Source organism: Hibiscus syriacus, unplaced genomic scaffold (genome assembly GCF_006381635.1).
Source record: "Hibiscus syriacus cultivar Baekdansim isolate YM2019G1 unplaced genomic scaffold, ASM638163v2 tig00110339_pilon, whole genome shotgun sequence".
NCBI classification, from domain to species: Eukaryota; Viridiplantae; Streptophyta; class Magnoliopsida; order Malvales; family Malvaceae; genus Hibiscus; species Hibiscus syriacus.
The window spans coordinates 44966-69009 of record NW_024062692.1 but is presented as its reverse complement, the minus strand read 5'-3'; the positions used below and the strand labels follow the sequence as shown (position 1 = coordinate 69009).

The 24044-nt window shown below is 38.2% G+C and overlaps 1 protein-coding gene and 2 pseudogenes across 1 annotated transcript; 2 read left to right on the top strand and 1 right to left on the bottom strand.

Moving 5' to 3' along the window:
* The first annotated feature begins 3912 nt into the window (after positions 1–3912).
* LOC120120528 (GDSL esterase/lipase At5g41890-like) lies at positions 3913–5413 on the top strand. The gene is made up of 5 exons (XM_039140160.1): positions 3913–4186; positions 4295–4425; positions 4500–4742; positions 4836–5094; positions 5169–5413. The coding sequence occupies exons 1-5, from the start codon at positions 3913–3915 to the stop codon at positions 5405–5407; spliced, it is 1146 nt and encodes a 381-aa protein (XP_038996091.1). The 3' UTR covers positions 5408–5413.
* Positions 5414–14664: 9251 nt separating this feature from the next.
* LOC120120515 lies at positions 14665–16804 on the top strand (annotated as a pseudogene).
* An 840-nt stretch (positions 16805–17644) lies between these two features.
* LOC120120527 overlaps positions 17645–24044 on the bottom strand; it is a 37384-nt pseudogene continuing 30984 nt past the window's right edge.

Below are 24044 nucleotides of genomic sequence, written 5' to 3'. Positions count from 1 at the left end.
AGACTATTTGCTTTCAATATTGTGGAATGCTTCATTATTCTGGCATTGTTTATTCTTTTTCTCCAATAGAGGTAGAATGGGCCTCACCCGCTTCAAGGACCTTTTGTATTTGAGATGGTCCTGTTTGAAAATGTTTTTCTCCTTTCTTTTATTTTAGAAATCAAAGAACGAAAGAATTTTTTAAAGTATTACCCCTTAATTCAGGCTCACAATTGAAGCAAATCATAAACATGAATTCACAGAATATCAAAAGAATCAATAGCTCTTTTAATATTTTCAAAGTTATAACTCTTAGACAAGTGTCAAAATTGATGGGTTGGCTTCAGGTTGGCTTCCTATTTTCTAGGGTTTCATTCATCAAAGATGTCATTTCTTCCTCGGTCCTTGTGAACATTATAACACGCCTCTCTTTCTTGGCTTGGTATTTTAATCGGATGTGGACAAAATGATGCAATTAGCATAATCAATTACTAGACTTGTTAGAACACTTCTATTTCAGTTCTTTTGAAATCTTCCATTTGTTCAAGCTTCATAGACTTCTTCACTAGAGTTACCAAGGCGTCGAAATGATTTTTTAAAGTGGTCTCATTTTCGAACAATTTAGTGACTCGTTAATAATAAAGTGTGATTCGATGAGTCGCCATCAACCTTTGATTAGGGTGCGATTAGGCACCCAAAAAGTATTTGTCATTTTAATAAAGATATTAATCTTAATTAAAACAACAAATTTGCAGTCTACATTACCAAAATTTGAGTTCGGTAGTCGGTTATGTGTGGGGAAGGATTAGCACCCCACATTGCCCTAAATCAGTACCTAGTCGATTAATTAGTTGTCTTTGCAATACAATTTAAGAATTAGAGTCTAGTTTAATTTAAGATCCCATACTCATAATATTCTATGAATTTTAGGATGAAACACAATAATAATATTTAATTATTTCCTATCGCGAAGAATCGACCTCTCATGCCTTAAAGTAGTTGATTCCTACTCCACTTGAAATACGGAAATATTATAATTACACCATAAAGTTCAATATTAATTCAAAATAACAACACAAAATAATTTTAAGAAAAAACGATAATATCTAATTATTTCCAATCGAGAATAAATGACCTCTCAGGCCTTAAAGCAATCATTTATTACTCCGATCAAAATGAAAAGATATCACTATTTTGTCTTAAAATTCAATATTGATTATAGTGAAAACGATAATATCTAATGATTTCCAATCGAGAATAAATGACATCTCATGTCTTAAAACATTTATTTATTACTCCAATCGAAATGAAGATATGCCATTATTCCGTCTTAAAAATCAATATTGATTCGGGAGAAAACGGTAATATCTAATTATATTCAATCGAGAATAAATGACCTCTTATGTCTTAAACCAATCATTTATTACTCCAACCGAAATGAAAAGATATTATTATTTTCAATATCGAGTGTTACATTTTTGAAATCCCATTGAAAAACATATGCAACAATAAAACGAAAAAGAAGCATACATCAAGAAAGTACAATTAATTAATTATTTTTACCAAAATACATCGATCTAATAGTCTTTTCTCAGTGAACTTAATTAAAAGAACAGGGTCTTTTCCTCAATCCCCAAATTTTAAAATGGATTCAATTTAATTCGTGTCACTAAATGAGATAGACTTTCATTTTAAAATTATCGAAAGTAACTTTATTATACGATAAGACAGTTACTTTAAGACAATATTAAAATGAACGAATATTATCCTTACTCAAATTATTTTGATTCAAGTCAAGAAATGCTTATGAGGGTATCAAGCAAAACTAATTAATGACTCAAATGAAATAACCCACAAGCAACATACCAAAATTAAAATAAAACTAAATTTAAATAAGACTAAAATATAAACAATCAAATCATTGTGCCAAAAATTTAAAAAAAAATAAAGTGCAAAAGTGACTACAATGAATATTTTTAATATTAAGTGCTAAAATTACAAAGGGTAAAAATAAATAAAACGTGGGGACCAAATTAAAATAAAATAAAATTGCATGGCTAAATTAAATTAAATAAAAATATAGATTACAGTTCGAAATATAAACATGTTCAAACTACATGGACCATTTCATAATTATATATTTTTTTTCTAGCCTAAAACATGCTTTTAAAGAAAAATGGGTAAATTTCCTAATCAGTCCAGAAACATTTAAAAAATTAAACAGTCACTACATATGACCAAAATTTAAAAACACGCTAAACATAGAGGGACTAAGAAGCAAATAACCCTACAAATATATAACATGCAAAAAATGGGTGAATATCACGTTTGGTCCCTACAGGTGACTAACATACAAAAACACGCTAAACTACAGGAGACTAAATAGCAAATATCCCAAAAATTATAAAGCATACATAAAAATGGGTAAATAGAGATTTAATCCTTACATATGACCATTTTGTAAAAATAAGCTAGAGTTAGGGGGACCTAAGCTCGATTTTCCCTAAAGTTACCCTATAAATACCTTTTTCTTTTTTTTTTCATTTTAAACCGAATTCTAAAAAAAACCAAAAAATCTCTCTTTTCTCTCTTCTTTTCTTTAGCCGGTCTACTGCCAGCCGCTCTACAACGTCACCCGACCACCGTTCAAGCCGGCATATACGGCGGTTGGAACTCCTAAATTGACCCAAAATGTTTCTTATTCTCTGATCTACCTTCCTAAGCCTAGATCTAAGGCTAAAATCACCAAACATGACTCCTAAAGACCCTGAAAAGAGTTCGACCCTTCGATTCTCTCACACTCCGGCCGTGACGAAGATGAATCGGTCATACGGTTCAACTTTCCCCAGGTAACTAGATCTGCTCCCTTCCCTTTTTATTTCATGCAAGCCTCGTTTTTTCTTATTTATTATGCTTTTTTTCGAAAACCGAAAGTAAATAATAACAAGAGGATTCCTTGAATATTTTTTTTGCTTTACTTGTATTGTTTTCTGGAAAACCATAAAAAGGGAACCCTTTTTCTTACACTAGTGTTCGGGTTTTATAACCCTTATTTTACAAAAATTTCATCATTAAAATTGAAATGATTACAATTGTTTGCGTGTGGTTACTTGTTGCAGGAGTTGGAGTGGCATGTTGTGATTGCTTTGCATGGCTACTGGCGTGTGGTTGGTGGAAGCAGCGACAGTGACAGGGCTAGGGTACAGCTGATCTGGGGTGATCGGGGTCGTTGGATCTCTCCAAGATCCAACGATTGTGATTGTGTGACGGCAGCTGAGTAAGGGTGAAAACCCTAACGGGTTTAAATTTTATCTGGGCCAGGTTCCGGTTAGGTAACTTGGGTTGTAGGTGTAATGGGTTCTGAGTCGGTTGTAACCTGAAAACCCATTAATAATAACATTAATAATAATAATAATAATAATAATAATAATAATAATAATAATAATAATAATAATAATAATAATAATAATAATGGTGTCGGGATGAAAAAGTTATGTTTAAATATTAAAGTAAACAGTGTAATAATTATCATGTAGTAGAAGTAACATAAAAGGGTTTGTTTGGTGTACTTTTTGCCAACTTTTGAACCCTTCAACATGTCCTGATTTTAACCTTTTTAGGTTTTCTAACTTAATAATCATTTTTCATTAATTATCCTAATGAATCTCTTATGATTATTGTTTAAAATAGACTTACTTTTAAGAGTTTGAACAACGTAATTTATAAGGCGTGTACATTATTATCAACTGGTAGAAAATTTTTACTCGAATAAGTTTTTTTTTTACCACAACCTAATCTTACACGACCAGCTCAAAATCATACCTGCCCCCAATGACAATACTGAGCTCCTTCTTTAAGCAATATATTTACATACGTAATAAAATCTGCAAGTACACAACCGGTTCGATTTTATTTAATCATTGCAAAGTAACAATGGCACTTCAATGCAAAATGGGGATTTTCGACAATACTAATTTCAAGCCTTTTTCCCTGTTGATACCCGTCCTTCTCTCCTTGCATGCAGTCCCAAGTTTCAGTAATTTCACCACTTTCGTGTTCGGTGACTCATTGGTCGATGCCGGAAACAACGATTATATTTTCACCCTGGCCAAGGCTGATTCCCCTCCTTACGGTATCGACTTTAAGCCTTCCCGTGGCCAACCCACCGGAAGATTTACAAATGGCAGAACAATAGCCGACATTGTAGGTACATAATAACATACGTGTAAATTGTATAATTATTTCGCCTACATTTTCGAAATCTAAATTGATTAGTAGATGTTTCGATGTTGTTTGATTTTGGATGATGAATCAGGTCAATCCCTTGGAGCCAAATCATATCCGCCACCTTATTTGGCCCCAAACACTGAATCTGAGACGATTCTCAAGGGAATAAATTATGCTTCTGGGGCCTCTGGAATCATGGATAAAACTGGGTTTTTCTTTGTGAGTTCAATAATACATTCATTGTGGGGTTTTTTTTTTTTCAAGTTAAAGTAGAATTAATGTAATGTATGCAGATCGGGAGAATCCCTCTCGGGGAACAAGTGAATAACTTCGAGCAAAATCGAAATTATATGGTGAGTGCGATGGGTGAAAATGGCACAAGGGAAATTTTAAAGAAGGCAGTCTTCTCTCTCACCATTGGGTCCAATGATATATTAAACTATGTCCAACCATCCATACCGTTTTTGGGACATGAAAAGGTCTTCCCCACAACATTCCTAGATTTCATGATTTCTAACCTCACACTTCAACTTGAGGTAACAATATATATAACCATAACAATACATTGTTGTCACTTGGTTTATAATGTCACTGTACTAACTCGAACTATTTCGTATTATTTTGGGTAGCGACTGCATGAGATGGGGGCTAGAAAGTTTATCATTGTCGGGGTCGGACCGCTCGGTTGCATACCGTTTGTTCGAGCATTCAATCTATTGCCGAGTGGAAAATGCTCGAGTAGGGTGAATGCATTGATACAAGCCTATAATCAGAGATTAAAAAAGCTTTTGAATCGTTTAAATCAGGAGATGGGACCTGATGCCATCTTCGTCTTTGCAAACTCCTATGATGTTTTCATGGACATCTTAGCTAACTATCGCGGATTTGGTTAGTAACTCGTAATTGTTACCTGCACATACTTCCTTACTGTTGCTAAGTTTAATGTGGTAGGACATTTGTAGGATTTGAGAATGCGGATGAACCGTGTTGCGGTGGGTATTTACCACCATTCGTTTGCTTTAAGAGAGGCGACGCCAACTCCAGCACTTCAGCTTTATGCGACGATCGATCCAAGTATGTGTTTTGGGATGCGTATCACCCCACCGAAGCTGCTAATGTTATCATTGCCAAACAGTTGGTTGATGGGGATGAAAGCGCTAGCTTTCCAATTAATATTCGCAAGCTTTACAATTACAATTAGATCAGAAAAGACTCTAACTATTGTAAAAGAAATTATGCACGTATTTAAAAGCTTGGGACAAGTTCTGATGTTGTATACGAATAAAATTCTCTGTCTTACGGTTTCAAAATATCGAAGTGATCAATCGGAATTTAAACAATTTCTGGTTTCAGTCGAGTTTAGAACAAGTGATTTACATATATATATTTCAAAATCCAATGGTTGACGACTCGTGCCGGAATATTCCAATGAAACATATGTAAAACTTTTAGGCTACAATTTATGATACTTCAAAATTCACAAATTGGGGTTCAAGGGCTCAACTATCGTAATTTCCAGTCGGGTGGCTTCTCTTTCAAAGTATACACAAATAACTACAACACTAAAATTTTGATCAAAATATTGAGTTTAGTTCAATGACTTAGAGTTAGGTAACAGAAATTATTTTGGAAAATTGTAGGTATGAACTTCTTTCAATACATAAGGTATTCACCTTGAGGTTGATAGAATAATACAAAGGGATTTTTCGTACTCGTTCTCGATTAAAGACACACCCGGACATTATTATCGATAGAATTAACCACCAAAACGATTAAATTATATTAGAACACCATATTTACAAAATCTACAGAAGCATCTAATGTAGTGATCAATCCCAAAGGCACGGTTAAAAAACTCCCGTCCGATAGCAATTAGATTAAATTATTTTCGTACTCAATTTTACTTTTAAAGATCATTGACTCAAACAATGACAAACATCGTAATTGTCAAATAAATAAACTTAATTCTCAATTTAAATAAATAAAATAAATAAATAAAATAGAATAATATAGAGAAATATGGTCGATCCACATGGACTAAGGAATTTCCAATTAATTCGGATTTGATCTCTAACCAGAAAATCTGCAAAATAAAATAAAAAGGGGATTTATATAATTTAATTGAATAAACTGCAATTAAATAAAAATAACAAAGCAATAAAAATAAATAATTGAAAGAGATAATGATAGGAGATAGCCTCTAGCTTCGCTTGGACTAAACTTGTCTCGATCCTTGAAATAGATTTTACTTCGGGATTCTTGACGATTACATTCTACAATGCCCAACCCTTGTAACTTGCTCTTCTCTCCTGTGAACTAATTTCCTAAGTCAATCTTTGGAATTTAATTCTTGTTTGGATTTAACTTCGACTATCGATGTTAACGCCAATATATTCTTTAATACAGGAAAAGCTCGTTGTCACGGACTTAATCTCTCAATAAGCCTCGTGCGGCCTTAGCTCCTTTTCGCCCCTCGCGATAGCTAAGTCAGCCTCACTCAAACTCGTGCTAGTGTGGGAAAGGATTGGCAAGGAAACAAAGAAGAAAGGAATGAACTTTGAAAGAAAGCTTGTTGATATGCTTGAAAGCTTACAACTCTTGGATGATTTACAAATGAGGATTCTAAACCTATTTATAGCATCCCACCTCCTCAATGGACAGTGGAGATTGACTTGATCCTATGGTAGGGAGAGACTCTTTATAATTCTCCATAATTTCCTACCTAATATGGAAGACTCTAGAATGCTTCTAGAATACTCTATATATGTACAAGTCTTTAGTGTTCTAGAATAATCTACACTATTCTATCAACCTCCAAGACCAAATGTGGCCCAACATAGCCAAAATAGCCTAAAGTGTGGGGAAAAAGCCCAAGTTCGTGACATCCTCCCCCACCTATTTCGGCGTCATCCTCGTTGCCTCGCACGCTTTGAGATGTTCTTTGAACTGCCACAAGTCTTCAGCTAGTTCCCATGTTACCTCAGACTCTGGTAGTCCTTTCCACTTGATTAAATACTCGGTACGTGGTGGAACTCCTCTCTTGCGGACTGTCCTGCTTGTGAGCACTGTTTCAACCTCTTTATCGTAAGACTTGGTTATTACGGGAGATGCTCGATGTGAATACCCTCGGCTTGGGTCTTCCTTGTCGGCGTGATATGGCTTGAGCATACTTACATGGAAGACCGGACAAATCTTAAGTGTACTTGGCAAGTCTAAGCGATAAGACACTTTACCCACCTTGGCAAGTACCTGGAATGGTCCCTCGTATCTCCGTATTAGTCATTTGTGAACGCTTCAGAGAGCTTTGAATTGTTGTGGCAAAAGCTTCACAAGGACTAAGTCACCAATGGTGAACTCTCGATGTCGCCTCTTTTCGTCCGCCCACTTCTTTATCTTTTTCCTAGCTTTCTCCAAACATGCGCGGGCGATGTCGGCGTTCTCCTCCCATGACTTAGCCATCTTGGCAGCTCCGAGACTTTTGCCCTCATCAAGTAGCATTGTCAATGTGTGCGGCGTGAGCGGTTGTTGTCCGGTTGCAAGCTCGAACGGACTCCGTCCTGTGGCTTCACTCCGCTGCAGGTTATAAGAGAATTGGACGACGTCTAGCAAATTTGCCCAATCTCGCTGGTTGGCACTCACAAAGTGCCATAAGTAACACTCCAACAAAGCGTTCACCCGTTCGGTCTACCCATCAGTTTGAGGGTGAAAGCTTGTGGAGAAATTTAACTCGGTGCCAAGGAGCTTGAATAATTCCGTCCATAGGCGTCCGGTGAATCGAGGGTCTCGATCACTGATGATGCTGCTTGGTAAGGCCCAATGCTTCACGACGTTCTTGAAGAACGCTCGCGCGGCCTCCTCTGCGGTGCAATCCTTGGGGCATGGTATGAAAGTCATATACTTGGAAAATCGGTCCACGACGACCATGATCAAACCGTATCCCTCAGACTTGGGTAATGCACTAATGAAATCCAAGGTGATCGAATCCCAAGGTCTTTGGGGAACTGGTAAAGGTTCGAGTAATCCCACCGGCTGTCTGTTCTCTACTTTGTCTTGTTGGCACACAAGAAAAGTCTTCACGTAAAGCTCCATGTTATCCTTCATATGGGGCCAGAAGTATGATGTCTCTAGCAATGCCATAGTGCGCTTTTGACCCGGATGACCAGCCTACTTGGTGTCGTAGCACTCTTTGATAAGATCTTGCCTTAAGTTGTTCCACTTTGGGACATAAATTCGCCGTCCCTTGGTGTAGAGTAGACCGTCCTCTACCCAGAACCGTTGGGTTTTGTCATCGCTAGCCAGCTTTACTAATTCTCTTGTCATTGGATCCTGCTTAAGGCTCTCCTTGATGCGCTCCAACACGGTTCCCTTGGCTAGAGAGATCACGGCGAGCTCTGCCTTTCGACTTAAGGCATCAGCTACAACGTTGGCTTTGCCAGGCTTGTATTCCAACATATAGTCGAACTCGTCTAGGAAGTCCTGCCACCTGGCTTGTTTTGGTGACAACTTCTTATGAGTCTGAAAATAACTCGTTGCCACATTGTCGGTCTTGATGGTGAAGTGTGCACCGAGTAAGTAATGTCTCCACACCTGCATGCAATGGATGATGGTCGTCATCTTCTTCTCTTGCACCGTGTACCGTCTCTCGGTGTCGTTCAGCTTGTGGCTCTCAAATGCTATCAGATGTCCCTCTTGCATTAGTACTTCCCCGATAGCGAAGTCGGATGCATCGGTATGCACCTCGAACGACATGGTAAAGTCAGGTAAGGCCAAGACAGGTTCTTGGCTAACTGCTGCCTTCAGGTCCTCAAAGGCCTTCTGACATTGTTCGGACCACTCCCGTGCCTTCCCCTTCTTGAGTAGGTCCATCAATAGTGATGCTCGTGCCGAATAACCCTGTATAAACCGACGATAATAGTTTACTAGACCAAAGAAGGACCTCATCTCACTTACCTTGATCGGCGGCTCCCACTCGATTATGGCCTTGATTTTGTTCCTGTCCATTAATAGCTTCCCGTGGCCGATTACATGTCCAAGGAAGTGTACTTCCTCAGTGGCAAACGTGCACTTTTCCTTCTTGACGTACAACTCGTTCTCTCGAAGTATTTTGAACACAATCCTCAAGTGGTCTATAAGCTCCTCCATGGAGTTACTATATACCACGATATCGTCCAAGTACACCACCATGAGCTGGTCCAAGTACAATTGGAAGAGCTTGTTCATAAGCGTGCAAAACATCGTCGGTGCATTGGTTAGACCAAAGGGCATGACCAACCACTCATACGATCCATATCGGGTGATACATGTGGTCTTTGGCTCGTCGCCTTCTGTAATTTGAACTTGGTAGTAGCCTTTTTTCAAGTCCATCTTCGTGTACACCTTGGCTCCTCCAAGTCTGTCAAATAAGTCGGCAATCAAAGGAATCGGGTAGCGGTTCTTAATTGTTACCTTGTTAAGTGCCCGGTAGTCGACACACATGCGCAACGACCCATCGTGCTTCTTCTGGAAGAGTACCGGTGCGCCATACGGTGCCTTTGAAGGTCGAATCTTTCCCGTATAGATTAGCTCCTTGAGTTGCCTTCGATGTTCTTCAAGTTCGGGTGGGGCCATTCGATATGGTGCTAGGGTAAACGGCTTGGCACCGGGTTCCAACTCGATCTTGTGATTCACCTCACGCCTTGGTGGAAGTTTATTTGGTAACTCGGGCAGCATCACGTCCTTGTTCTCCTCTAAGACTTCATGGATGATTGGTGGTAGGTCATTCGTTTTCTCAATCTTGCCATCTTCCTTTAGCATGGCCAAATAAGTCATGGCCCCTTTCTTGATGCCTCTACCAAGTTGTATGGCCGAGAGTTATTTGGCATCTCGACCTTACTCTTTCGTTGCCTCGACCGTGGGGATCATGTAGGGAGACCCTTTCTCCAAGATACAAACTGAACTAAAGGAAGACATAGGGATAACGATTACCTGTCGGAGAAAGTCCAACCCTAAAATGACCTTAAAGTCATCCATGGGAACGACTAAAAAGTTCACTTGGCCCTTCCAAGTGCCTAAGCGTAGCTCGACCCCTCGTGCCACACCATGGAGTGGTACCGCTTATGTATTTACCATCTTGAGCCATCCTATGCTCCCAGTGTACTTTAGGCCCAAACGGTTGGCTTCGTCTTTAGACACGAAATTGTGGGTAGCCCCCGTGTTCACCATATCTCTTGTTAGCTTCTCGTTGATCACCGCTTCCACATACATGAGCCCATTACTCGGTGTTGGTGTCAATGACTTGGCCTTCAAGGAGTTTATAACTTAGAGTGACCCCATCTCGGCTTGAGACTCTGTGTCTTGACGATCGATCGGATACGACCCTTTACACAAGAATCATCCTCCTTTAGGAACGAAGGCCTTTTTCTTCTCTTCGTAGTCCCTTCGGCCCGGACGTCGATCTCGATCTCCCTCTTTAGCTTATAGCCTTCGGTGATCTCGGTCTCAGTTGCCTTGGTAATTCTCCCGCCGTTCTCCCCCACCTTTGGCTGGGTATTTATCCTTATTCTTCGCCGTATTGGTGTGGGAGTAGGGTTGGAAATCGACGATTGACTCGGCGATGGCAATGGCCTCATCAACCGTTCTAACGTCTCGACGGTGTATCTCTTGCTTGGCCCATCCTTGTAGTCCGTCAATGAAATAGAACAATAGATCATCTTCGAACATATTGGGGATTGAAGCATAAGAGTTGTGAATTCTTTTACATAGTCCCGCATAATACCCCGTTACTTCAACTCCCGCAATTTCTTGCGAGCCTCGTATACCACATTATCGGGATAGAAGTGCTTCTTGAGTTCTTTCTTGAACTCATCCCACGTATCTAACCGACAAGCCCCTCACTCTATGTCGGCATGTTTCCTACGCCACCATAACATAGCAGTATCTGAAAGAAATAAGGCAGCGATCTTTACCTTGGCGGCCTCGTCGTTAAGGCCGATTCCCTCGAAGTATTATTCCATCCGCCATAGGTAGTTTTCAACTTCCTTGGCGTCCCTTGTCCCGTTGAACCCTTGCGACTTAAGGCACTCGACCCTCGGGGTGGAGACAGTGATGTTAGCACTCCTACTAACGGTAGCTCTCTTGCAGAGCGTCAAGTCTTCCCGCATCCCCTCGATACTTTCACGTAAGGCTTGGATCATATCCTCTAGCTGTACGAACCGAGCTTCTACCTCGTTATTGGTCTCTTCGACACTCCCCTTAAGCGCGTCAACTTGCTCCAAGACATGGTCTTCCAGGTCTTGAAGACGTGCTGGACCCTCTCCAGCCTTTCGCCGAACTCCGCCACCATTGGTTCTATGGAATTTCCTTCGCGGGCCTTACTCTGGTCCCTCTTCTTCTTCGGGTTGGTGGGTGCAGCTTCTCTCCCACGTTCTTTAGTAACAGTTGACTCGTTCGGGTTCCCGACCATTCCTACAAGATTTGTGCACGATATTGATGCCTTAACCGGCTCTGATACCAACTGTCACGGACTTAATCTCTCAATAAGCCTCGTGCGGCCTTAGCTCCTTTTCGCCCCTCGCGATAACTATGTCAGCCTCACTCAAACTTGTGCTAGTGTGGGAAAGGATTGGCAAGGAAACAAAGAAGAAAGGAAAGAACTTTGAAAGAAAGCTTGTTGATATGCTTGAAAGCTTACAACTCTTGGATGATTTACAAATGAGGATTCTACACCTATTTATAGCATCCCACCTCCTCAATGGACGGTGGAGATTGACTTAATCCTACGGTAGGGAGAGATTCTCTAGAATTCTCCATAATTTCCTACCTAACATGGAAAACTCTAGAATGCTTCTAGAATACTCTACATATGTACAAGTCTTTAGTGTTCTAGAATAATCTACACTATTCTATCAACCTCCAAGATCAAATGTGGCCCAACATAGCCAAAACAACCCAAAGTGTGGGGAAAAAGCCCAAGTTCGTGACATCATGCTCGGATTATGCATCTCAATGAGAATCGAATCCGATTTTGATTTTTCTTAACAGATCACCACTAAGTTTGTTCTTAGGGATATGAATTTGCTACAAGTTGATTCTCTTCCCCAACGGTAAATCAAAACAACATTCAAGCCAAAGTGCAATATTTGAATTGAAAGTGTAAAGCATTTAAAGATTAAGTCGATTATCGAACCTTATTTGCTGAAAATCAAGAAAGAAACTTGAAGGTATGAAGAACTTTTCAATTCTCATGAAACGGATTGAGTCATCGCTCAACTATTAGCTAAAAGAGATTTAGCCAAAAGTAAAAATAATATGTAAAGAGATTTAGCTGAAAGAGATTCAGCTAAAAGAATTGGATCATGCTTACAATTGTGAAAATAAAATAATGAAAGAAAAGTATAACTTCAATAAATAGCCAAGGAAATATAAATTCCAATTTGAGTTCAAAGGTTGAACCTAAGGGGTATTTATAACACAAAAGTTCTAAGTAAATAAAATGACTAATTCCTAATCAAACTAAACCTCCTACCAAGAGTTCTAATAAAATAACTAATTCCTAAATAAAATAATAATAGAATAATCAAATTAAAAATCCTAAATTTAAAAGGTTTATCAAAAAAGATAAAAATAAATATTTAAGTCTTGTACTTTTGGTTAAATTCTGCTGTATCTTATGGATAACCTTATGCTAGGTAAATTTCAATTAAATATTCAATATACTGATTGAACTATCGAAATCTGTTATTTTTTGAGTTAATTAATTCAATAAAACTCATGTCCAAAATAAATTCAAAATAAAGATAAATCGATAATATCCAATCAAAAAATAGAGTAAATAACAATAAATATATGCAATATAAAACACACATCAAACAACAATACTGATCAATATAAAACCTCATCACTCAACTATTCATTTACATACGAAAAATAATGTTTCATTTTTTTTGTGCACTTTAATATTAGGAAAATGTGTAAAGGATGACTTACAAACCTCTAATTACACCTACGATACCAACATCATGAGAATATTTGAATTGATAATTTGTTCTCAAGAATCATTTATCACTAAGTAAAAATTATCATCTCTGAGTCTCAATTTAACTCCTTATTTTATTCTTGTACTATCACATTTAGTCATCTCTCGCGCTTTATTTTCAATATTTTTATCCGACGATTCACAAATGCTTCTCTTATCCATTTCTTGATAATAAACATGACTATCACTCTAACATTTATTAACTAATTTCTTGTTTGATACACAATCCTTTTAAGGATTTCAAATTCTCAATTTAGACAATTTACGAATTTTATTAGATCAAATTTTTATTATTTAACTCATCAAACAGTCAATGTTACTTATCAAATTAGTGATGGATGAACAACATCAGAGCTTCATTCGACGAATATATTTTTTAACTACCTCTAAGACATAACTAGGTTGATCTAAAATCAACTAAACAGCTTTGATATTATTAAATGCAATACTCTAACGACTTACAAAAGTCAACGAATTTGCGAGTGTTACATTCAACTATCAAAGTGATTCTTTTAAATAAAACAAACCAAAATATTCAAATTAAAACGATTGTACAAAATTCAAAACTCTTTTATTTTGAAAAGAGAATGTATACAACAAATTTTTAAACTTCACTCATATATTTTCAACTCTCACATGCCTACTCAAATTATACTCGAGCAATCCCATTAAGACTCTTATAATGGTATTATTATCCGAGACTCCTTTATTATTTTTAATTAACATTTTCTAGATGTATTTAAAAAAAAAAATAAAAACCACATTCGTTATTTGAAATCAAATAAAACCTAATATTTTGCTTAGATATGATCTTATCCTACTCGTTAACACTTTTTGAAATACAATTATCTAAACCCACTCTCAGTAATTGCAAAATGAGCATAATTAACATGCTTGTCAAGTAATAAAAGTTATGACTACTGAACCAAGCTAAAATCCTTGCTCCAAATTAAATGCAGATTATTAAATATTTATAACTCGATGCACAAATTAGTTACGGCATCACATCAATCGGGTTTGGTCCCCCCATACGCTCACACGAAACCCAAGTGACCCAGCCTTTTCTTTCACGTCTCCCGACGCACTCACACTCACACGTCAAAGTTAACGCCGTCAAAGTTTAACGGCGTTAACTTTGACAGATAACTCAGTCAACTAAAGTCAAAGAAGAGCCCTTTAGCATCTTTAAAATTGAAAAAACTCACAGCCAATAAAAACACACTCAGAAAAAAGGGACAGGACAGAAACCAAAAGGTCAAACGGCCAACTCTATTCAATAAAAAAATGGCAGTTTTGTACTTGAAAGTTTTGAATTATTACAGTGCTTTGAGGGATTTTAAGACAATGTTAAGCAAAGGCTAACGTTGAGGGATGTGTCTGTGTTTTTGTCAGTGTCAAGAGTGGGGGAAGAGAGAGAGAGAGAGAGAGAGAGAGGAGTGAACTGAAGTGGGTTTTGTCTGTATTCCATAAGGGGTGCGAATGTTGGAAGCTAAGGAAGCAAAGCGAAACGCATGGCTGAAAATAGCGGCACCGCTGCACCATAATATCTGCCAACTTCTCTTTTACATATTACCTACAAATACCACTGGCTGGGCTTGGGATGTGTGAAAAGAAACAAAGGGGATTTATTTACAGTGTCGGGTAAGAGTTTTTATTTTTATTTTGTGTAAAAGAGTGAAAGTAGGTTGGGTTTAAGGTTGTCTTGTCTTGCTCTGTTTCTTTTAGATGGGAAAGGTGTCATTTTGAAGACATGGATACCAGGAATAATGCTTTTGTCGGTAGATCAGATCATGGTTGTGATTTTGGATTGGGTTTGATGATGCAACAAGTTGAGGACTCTTGTTCAAATAAGAGCTTCATGGCAATGCCAATGGCCCTTCATAATCATGACCATCATTCATCATCATCATCATCTTCTTGTTATGTCCAAGGATTTGATGGAGGAGCTAGTGCTGGTGGTCCCATTGTTTGCAACACAAGCAATCAGGAACCATGCAGGGGCGATGTATACGATGTTGTCGGTGCTGCTTCTGGTGCTGCATTTGTGTTGAAGTCTCTGCACCATCACTCATTTTCCGCTGACCCTTCTTTTGCCCACAATTTCTCTGGTAAAAAAGAAAAACAAAAACTTCCTTCCTTCATCCATTTTTCTTCTAATTTTGTTTTATGAAGTAATTAAAAGAGTATATGGATTAATGCATTCTGTTCAAAATTTAATGAAAGTAGGAGAAATGGCAGCCCCTGTGAGTGCTAGACTTCCTTTCACAGCAGCTCAGTGGCAAGAGCTGGAAAGGCAGACCATGATATTCAAGTACATGATGGCCTCTGTCCCTGTCCCTGCTGAACTCCTTATACCCATCACCAGAAACCCTTCAAATGGTAATATTTTCCCCCCCTTCTTTCCTTATCTTTTTCTTGCATTAAATATAAGGGGGACATGCGATTTTGTTGGTGTTGATAGTAGCGATAAAGGGGTCTTTGGAATTGGGGTTTTCGAGCAAGAGCTCGGACCCGGAGCCATGGAGGTGCAGGAGAACAGATGGGAAGAAATGGAGGTGCTCGAGAGACGTGGCTCCTGACCAAAAATATTGCGAGCGTCACTCTCATAAGAGCCGTCCCCGTTCAAGAAAGCCTGTGGAATTGCCAAACCACTCGTCCAATATCAACAATAATGATCACAAAATGCTAACACTTAACAGCATGGCATCTGATGGCACCAAGCAGCCTCATCAAAACTCACATTTTACGAGCCACGACAACGATGCTAGTTTATTCACATCTTCATTTGATCAATCAAGGTGGAGCTTCGGATAACCCAACTCTCTGTCATGCTCTGAATCTGATATAATTTTTCTCCATGTTAGTATATAATGCATGATGTGGATTTATTGTCTTATGTGAGTTACTGTTAATTGTCGTCCCGCGAAGATGCTTGGAGTGGTTCGTTAAAGGGGAGACTACCGTTCCTTTAGCCAGCAATTCCAACACCGAGTGGCAGCAGTTTAAGGCACAAGGGACGAATTATGGAGGAAATGCTAGTGAACATCATCAGCTGCAACTAAACGAGCAGTTTAGCCCCAGTTTAGCCTCTTTGGGAGGATCATTCAACCTCAACCAATCACATTCACAAGAAACGAGGGCCTTTATCGATGCATGGTCAACAGCGGATAGAAGAGATGTTGAAATGGATGGAATAGGGATAAACGCCATGTTTATTCGAACGAGAAGCTGTCACACTCATCTCTCACACTGTCGATGTCGGGCGGGAACGAAACAATCAAGAGGAAGACGATGAGAACAGTCATGAAATGGGTGCTTTCGGTTTCACGGGCTTAGCAACGAAAACGCGAGGGCCTTGAGACCACTCCAAATGGCGGATACCATTTCATGGTTGGGGTCGTCGCCCGGTGGACCACTGGCTGAAGCATTGTGCCTTGGCATTGCAACTAGTCAAACCACAAGTACAAGTAGTTGCAGCAACAGCACATGAGACATCCCCCTAGTAGCTAGCTAACTTTGATCTTCAACTTAAGCAAAATAACTTCATTAACTTTGGTAATCTTAGAACATTTCTAATATTGGGCAAAGGGTTTTCTTGAAATGAAAATCCAATGTCAATGTTAGCTTAGAAGCTTATGGATTGCGATGATTGGTGAATGGCTGTATGCCCTTTGTTTTGGTGTCCTTGCTTTTACATCCCATAGCTCGTTAATGTCTGTGATTTTGAATTGTAGAGTAAAAATATGACTAAATATGCTTAATTTCCAATTAAGATCAATGGCACTATCATTAATCATCATCAGAAGCTTGCAGAAGGAACATATTAGCAATCTATCACTTCTTTTTTACCACATTTAGTAAGTACAGTACTTATGAGCAAGGAGTCCATTAATTAGCATCCATAAATGTTTTCCTATGTCATGGGTGTCAGAATGAAACTTTTCTCTATTAACCTTTTTCTTATAAAGAAGAAAAAGATAAATTTTACATCAATGAAGGACACACTTTATTTACTTGTTAGTTGTTACCCTATGTTTTCTCATATTATACAGCAACTCTTCTCCTTCGCTTTCATAAAATAGTTATCTATTAATAGTATAGTATTAATGATGTGAGTCCCCTTTTGATATTTTGAATGTAAAGCTGTTTCATTTACTCACATGCTATATTTAGTATTTTCATTTTTATACGAACTAAGTTGTATTTTTAAATTATATTTAAAATAAATATTTAAACAAAATAAATATGGAGTTTAAACAAAATAAATATCTAAAAGATATGGAGTTTAAATATTTATTTTATAACAAATCTCCCTCAAACATAGCATTGACTGCACGCTAAGCAAAATTTGTTCTTCTACCACTCAAGTTAATGACTGCCCCAACTTAAACACTTGATACCTCAACATTCCTAATCATTTAGACGCCATTGCACGTTCACGGAGTGGCAACGTTTTCCATGGCAAGCGGAGCAATCTCCTCTCCTTCGTCACCGGGTTCACCACATAAGATCTCTAGGCTCAACAACAACTTCTCCCACATCTTTGCTGGTCCCTGCATACACCAACAAATTTTCCATTGTATTCATTCTTCCCGTAGCTCTAAATTTGGTAACGTGATCAACAAGATACTAACCTTCCATGAAATATCTTGTGACATACTATTAGGTATGGCTCATAAATATACTGAGAAAGTCTCGTAGTGGGGGTTACGATTATATGGGTTGGGGGTGCAGCCCCGCGGTATGGTACAACGTTATTTTTGTAAATATGTACCTGAGTTTATTTATTATAAAAGGACATGTAACCTAAACCTATGAGACATTGAATTGAATAAAAATTCTAGCGTTGCTTAGAGAATCGATGATGTAAGCACATTGCTGAACCTCTTTAAAATTCTTGTGTTCTTTCCGTTTTCTTTACCCGATTATTCAACAATTGGTATCAGATATCAGGAGCCAAATTCGAAGTTGCGAAATTCGATGGTCATAGTAACTTTGGATTATAGAAAACAAGGGTGAAGGATCTGTTGGTGCAACAAGGGATCCTGAAGGCTTTGCGACCTACAAAGCCGACGTCGATGGAGGAGGAAGATTGGGAAGAATTGCAGTAGGGAGTGGCATGAACCATACGATTATGTTTGGCGGACGAGGTCGTGTATCACATCATGCATCTGCTGTCTCCAGATGAAATTTGAAAGAAGTTGGAAAGTCAGTTTATGTTCAAATCCTTAACGACTAAACTGTATCTAAAGCAGTGTTTGTATTGGCTAAAGATGCAGGATGATCATGATTTGGTGCAACACTTGAATGTCTTCAATCAAATCATTTCTGATTTGGCTCGGCTTGATGTGAAAATTGAGGATAAAGACAAAGCAATGATTCTGTTGTGTTCGTTGCCTCGCTCTTACGAACACATGGTGACTACTCTTACCTATGGGAAAGAGACTATCAAAGTTGAAGAGATTACTGCAGCCTTGTTGGCTCACAACAAGTAGAAGCAGAATGCAGGAGAAAGCCCTCAAGATGATAGCTTATATGTCAAGGGTAATCGAGACCGTGGACGGAAGCCAGAGAAGGCAGGGTCTGGGAAGTGGAATTTCAAATCCAAATCTAGGGATAATAAGACAATTCACTATTACAAGTGCAAGGAGGCGGGACATATGAAGCGAGACTGTCTGAACTTGAAAAAGTAGAGTGATGAGAAACGTGATGACTCATCCAAGTCTGTGAATGTGGTCGAGGATGACAATTCTGATTGCAGTGAGGGTGATATGCTCTCTATTTCAACGACTCAATTGACAGATGCTTGGATTCTTGATTCTGGATGTTCTTATCACATCACGCCAAATAAGGAATGGTTTTCAACATACAGGTCAGTTAATTCCGGTTCAGTTTATTGGGGTGATAATCGATGTTGCAATATTGTTGGTATTAATGATGTCAAAATTAAGATGTATGATGATTCTGTTCGGACGTTGTGTGGTGTTCGGCATATCCCAGATTTGAAGAAGAATTTGATTTCTTTGGGCACTTTGCACAAGAATGGTTTTATCCCTAAGGCTGATGAGGATAGGGAAACCATTTGGATTGTTAAAGGAGCTTTGACTGTGATGAAAGGAAAGATGACTACAGGGAATATTTACAGATTGTTAGAGAGTACTATTGTAGGTGGAGTTCATTCTGTTGAGTCTTGTGATGATACTACCAAACTGTGGCATTTACGTCTTGCTTATCTTAGTGAACATGGTATGGCTGAATTACATAAAAAAAATATGTTGCATGGCGTTAAAAGTTGTAAGCTCGATTTTTGCAAGTATTGTGTTCTTGGTAAACAGACTAAAGTTTGTTTCAAGACTGGGAAGCACACAACTGAAGGGAATCTTGATTATGTGCATTCTGATGTTTGGGGGCCTTCCACGACATCGTCTTTGGGTGAATCTAGGTATTATGTTACTTTTATTGATGAAAGCCACGACAGTGGTGGATTTCGATCAGTTTCCAGTTGTGAAAACAAAAACTTCTCAACCGACTTCTGGTGGTTCCGCTACGGATGATTTCCAGGATTATAGTCTCGCCAGAGACAGGGTGAGATGGATAAATATAAAGCCTCCGAACAGATTAGGTTTTGAAGACTTGGTCTCTTTTGCACTTACTGTTAGTAGTGATGATCCGATTACTTTTCATGATGTTGTTACTAGTCAGGAAAATGACAAGTGGATGGTTGCCATGGTTGAGGAGATAGAGTCTTTGAATCACAATCGCACATGGGAGTTAGTTCACCTTCCTGAGGGTAATAAACCTATTGGTTTCAAATGGGCGTATAAGAAGAAACTAGCAATAACAGAAAAAGAGGGGGAAAAGTTCAAGGCTCGTTTTATAGCAAAGGGTTTTTCACAGCAGAAATGAGTTGATTATGATGAATTTTTTTCTCTTGTGGTCAGACACACTTCAATCCGAGCAGTACTTGCATTGGTGGCTAGTTGGGATTTACATTTAGAGCATATGGATATTAAAACTGCTTTTTTGCATGGTGATTTAGAAGAGCGGATCTATATGTAGCAGCCTGAAGGTTTCACTCAACCTGAAAATGAGCATTTAGTTTGTAGATTGAAGAAATCTTTGTACGGGTTGAAACAGTCTCTGAGACAATGATACAAACGGTTTGACTCCTATATGATCAAGATTGGCTACAAGCGATGTGAGTATGATTGTTATGTCTATGTTAAGAGCCTTGATGATGGTTCTTTTATTTTTCTGTTATTTTATGTTGATGATATGTTAATTGCTACGAAGAACATAGATGATGTTATCGGTTTGAAAACTTTACTGAGTCAGAAATTTGATATGAAAGATTTAGGTGCTGGAAAGAAAATTCTTGGAATGAAAATTTGCAGGGACAGAGACTCAAGGAAACCGTGGCTATCTCAACGGGGTTATGTTGAGAAAATGCTAGAAAGGTTTGCGATGAGCAGAGCAAAACCAGTGAGCACTTCATTGGTGAATCACTTTAAGCTCTCATCAGAACAGTGCCCTAAGACAGATAAAGAAGCTGAAGAAATGGCAAAGGTTCCGTATTCTAATGCTGTTGGCTGCTTGATGTATGTAATGGTATGTACTCGTCATGATTTAGGTCATGCTGTTAGTCAAGTTTGTAAGTACATGTCTAAACCTGGTAAGCAACATTGGGAAGCAGCCAAGTGGATCTTTAGGTACTTAAAGGGTATTGTGGGGCATGAAATTTTTTTTTGTAGTCAGCGGGATAATCCTTTGGTTGTAGGATATGTGGATTCAAACTATGCGGGTGACTTGGATAATAGAAGATCTACGACAGGGTATGTCTTTACTCTTGGTGGAGGGACTATTTTTTGGAAGTATAATGTTCAATCTGTTGTGGAATTATCTATAACTGAAGCTGAATACATGGCAACGGCTGAAGCAACAAAAGAAGCTTTATGACTTACTGGTTTAGTGAAGGAGTTGGGTGTTCAGCAAGGTGGAGTTCAGTTGCTTTGTGACAATCAAAGTATTATTCACTTGGCTAAGAATCAGGTATATCGTGCTAGAACTAATCATATTAATGTAAGGTTTCACAAGATCAGAGAGTTGGTTGCATCTGGAGAGATTTTGTTTCAGAAGGTACATACTGATGAGAATGACGCTGATATGTTCACCAAGCCAGTTACGACAGACAAGTTCATGCATTGCTTGGACTTGTTGAGTGTTTCGAGTTGTTAAAGAAGTAAGGTAACCCAACCCACATTGAATGTTTCCTAAGGGGCAGGATAATTGCCAAGGTAGAGATTTGTTAGGTATGGCTCATAAATATACCGAGAAAGTCTCGTAGTGGGGGTTACGATAATGTGGGTTGGGGGTGCGACCCCGTGGTATGGTACAGGATTATTTTTGTAAATATGTACCAGGGTTTATTTATTATAAAAGGAGATGTAACCTAAACCTATGAGACATTGAATTGAATAAAAATTCTAGCGTCACTTAGGGCACCAAGGACGTAAGCACATTGCTAAACCTCGTTAAAATTCTTGTGTTCATTATGTTTTCTTTACCCGATTATTCAACACGTACAATTTTAGATCATTTCTTTCATGGTTTGTGTGCCATATGTTGCAAGAGCTCTCTTGATAGTCTTTGCCAACTTATCCAAGTCTTGTGGGCCCAATGCATCACACTGCAAAAACATAGATAAACACAAGGAATCATTTCTACTTCTTACTTCGACTTTGAAGGCTCTCATTTGAAAACCTGTGAATCCTTCACTGACAGTGTCGACGAGTCCACCAGTTGAGGCAACTATCGACACCTATAGCATAGAGCAAATGGTGTATGAGGTTAATAGATTAAATGCAAATTCATGAAGCCAAATAAGTTGGTTGCAGAAAATAAATGGTGAAAAGCATTTACGGTTCCATATCGCATAGCATGCAGCGGATGAGGCCACATGGTTCAAATCTGCTAGGGATCAAAATGAAATCAGCACCGGCAATAATCATATGGGCTAGTGGGACATCGAATTTGGCTATTCCTCTAGCCTTGTCAGGATATTGAGTCTCTAATTTCACAATATGGTCCTCCATGGCCTTTTTGCCAGTTCCCTGAAAGGAAGATAGATCCCATTATTAAAACTGAGCACATCGAAGTAGAAGTAAAATTCAATGGAAGGTTAAAATTCTGCACCAACAAGGACTACAATATGACAATCTTCTCCGATGAATTTCAGAATTACTGCCTGTAGACACTAATTTTTTTCCCATTTTATTTTAATATTATTATTAATATTATTATTTTATTAATATTATATTATTATTATTATTATCATTATTATTGAATAATAAATATTTTTAAATACATTACAGGCCCAATAGTAAACCTAGAAGCCCATTTACAAATCAATCCCGGAGACCCAAACCCGAAAGCCCAAACACAACCCGATCCAGACCCGATCCAGGTCAAGACCCGAGAAGGCCCAATGCATCTAGGGTTTCAGCATCTCATCTCCTAGCAGCCACATCTCACAGCCGTTGGATCAGGCCTTGATCCAACGACCCAGATGGTTCCAGCATAAAACCCTAGGGTATCATAACACTAGGGACTACACGGTCGTCGTCTCTGAAGCCATTCCAGCCGTTGCCACGCCTCAACAGAAGCCTCCAGAAGGTCTACTCTGGCCGCACACGTCAACGCCCTATGGTGAGTCACTACCGTAGCTTTGGTGACTCATCGAGGGCCACTCTTGTGACCAGTTCGAGAGAAGAACCATGGTGGCTTATAAAAGCCGTCAATCCCCTACAAGAAAAAAACCACGAATGGAGAGAAAAACAATACACACAACAAGAAAAATACAAAACCAACAACAAGCAACCCACAGCTACAAACCGAAAGAAAAGAGAAGAGAGTGAAGAGACTTACCACCGAAGAGCCGAGCGTCGTCAGAGCCACTGAAGAATCAAAGGTAAAACTTCGATTTCTTTTAAATCTACGAAGTTTGGTAAGACTTTAGGCCAAAACGACCTTAGATATAGATTTAGAATAAACGAGGCTTTATTGTGGAGTAAGTTTATAATTTTCGGCCACCGTGGGTAGTGACCGGTGGCCGCGATCGGCACTGAAGTAAGGCAGCCGGTCGACGATTGGTTTCCCTCCGGTGAGGGAAACCTAGACAGAAGGTAGAGAGCAATTTCATCTCTCTCTTTTAGAGAGAGAAATTTGAAAAATGAGAGGGTTTGACCCTTTTAGGGCTAGATTTGGGTTTAAATACTATCCCCAAACGGCGTTGTTTTGGGAGAAGGGTGTTTGTATAATTTCTCGCATGGGAAAATAATGTCCACAGCCCCTCGAAGTTTGTAAACTTCTATTTTGGTCACTAAAATCAATTTATGTTCCTTTTAATTCGGTTTTTCAATTTTATTTAATTTATATTTTAATCTCTGCTATATATATGCTTATATATTTAGGGTAAATAGCTTATTTAGTTTCTTATATTTTAATAATTATTTATTTTAATCTCGGATTATTTAATTATGGTTAAATTACATTGTTAATCTTTATATTTTATAATATTTTGAATTAGGGCCTTTAATTTTTATATTTTATGTTTTAATCCCTAATGTTTTAAATAATTTTTATTTCATACCATAAATTTTATTACTTTTTAAATTTAATATTTTAAGTATAAATTGACATATTTTATAATTTGAATTAAAGGATAAATTTATTAATATTAAGAATGGAGCTGTCTTAAAGTAACTAGATGTCATTTTCTGATATTTTTAAATAAATAAATATCATACTTATAAGAACCCAAAAAATA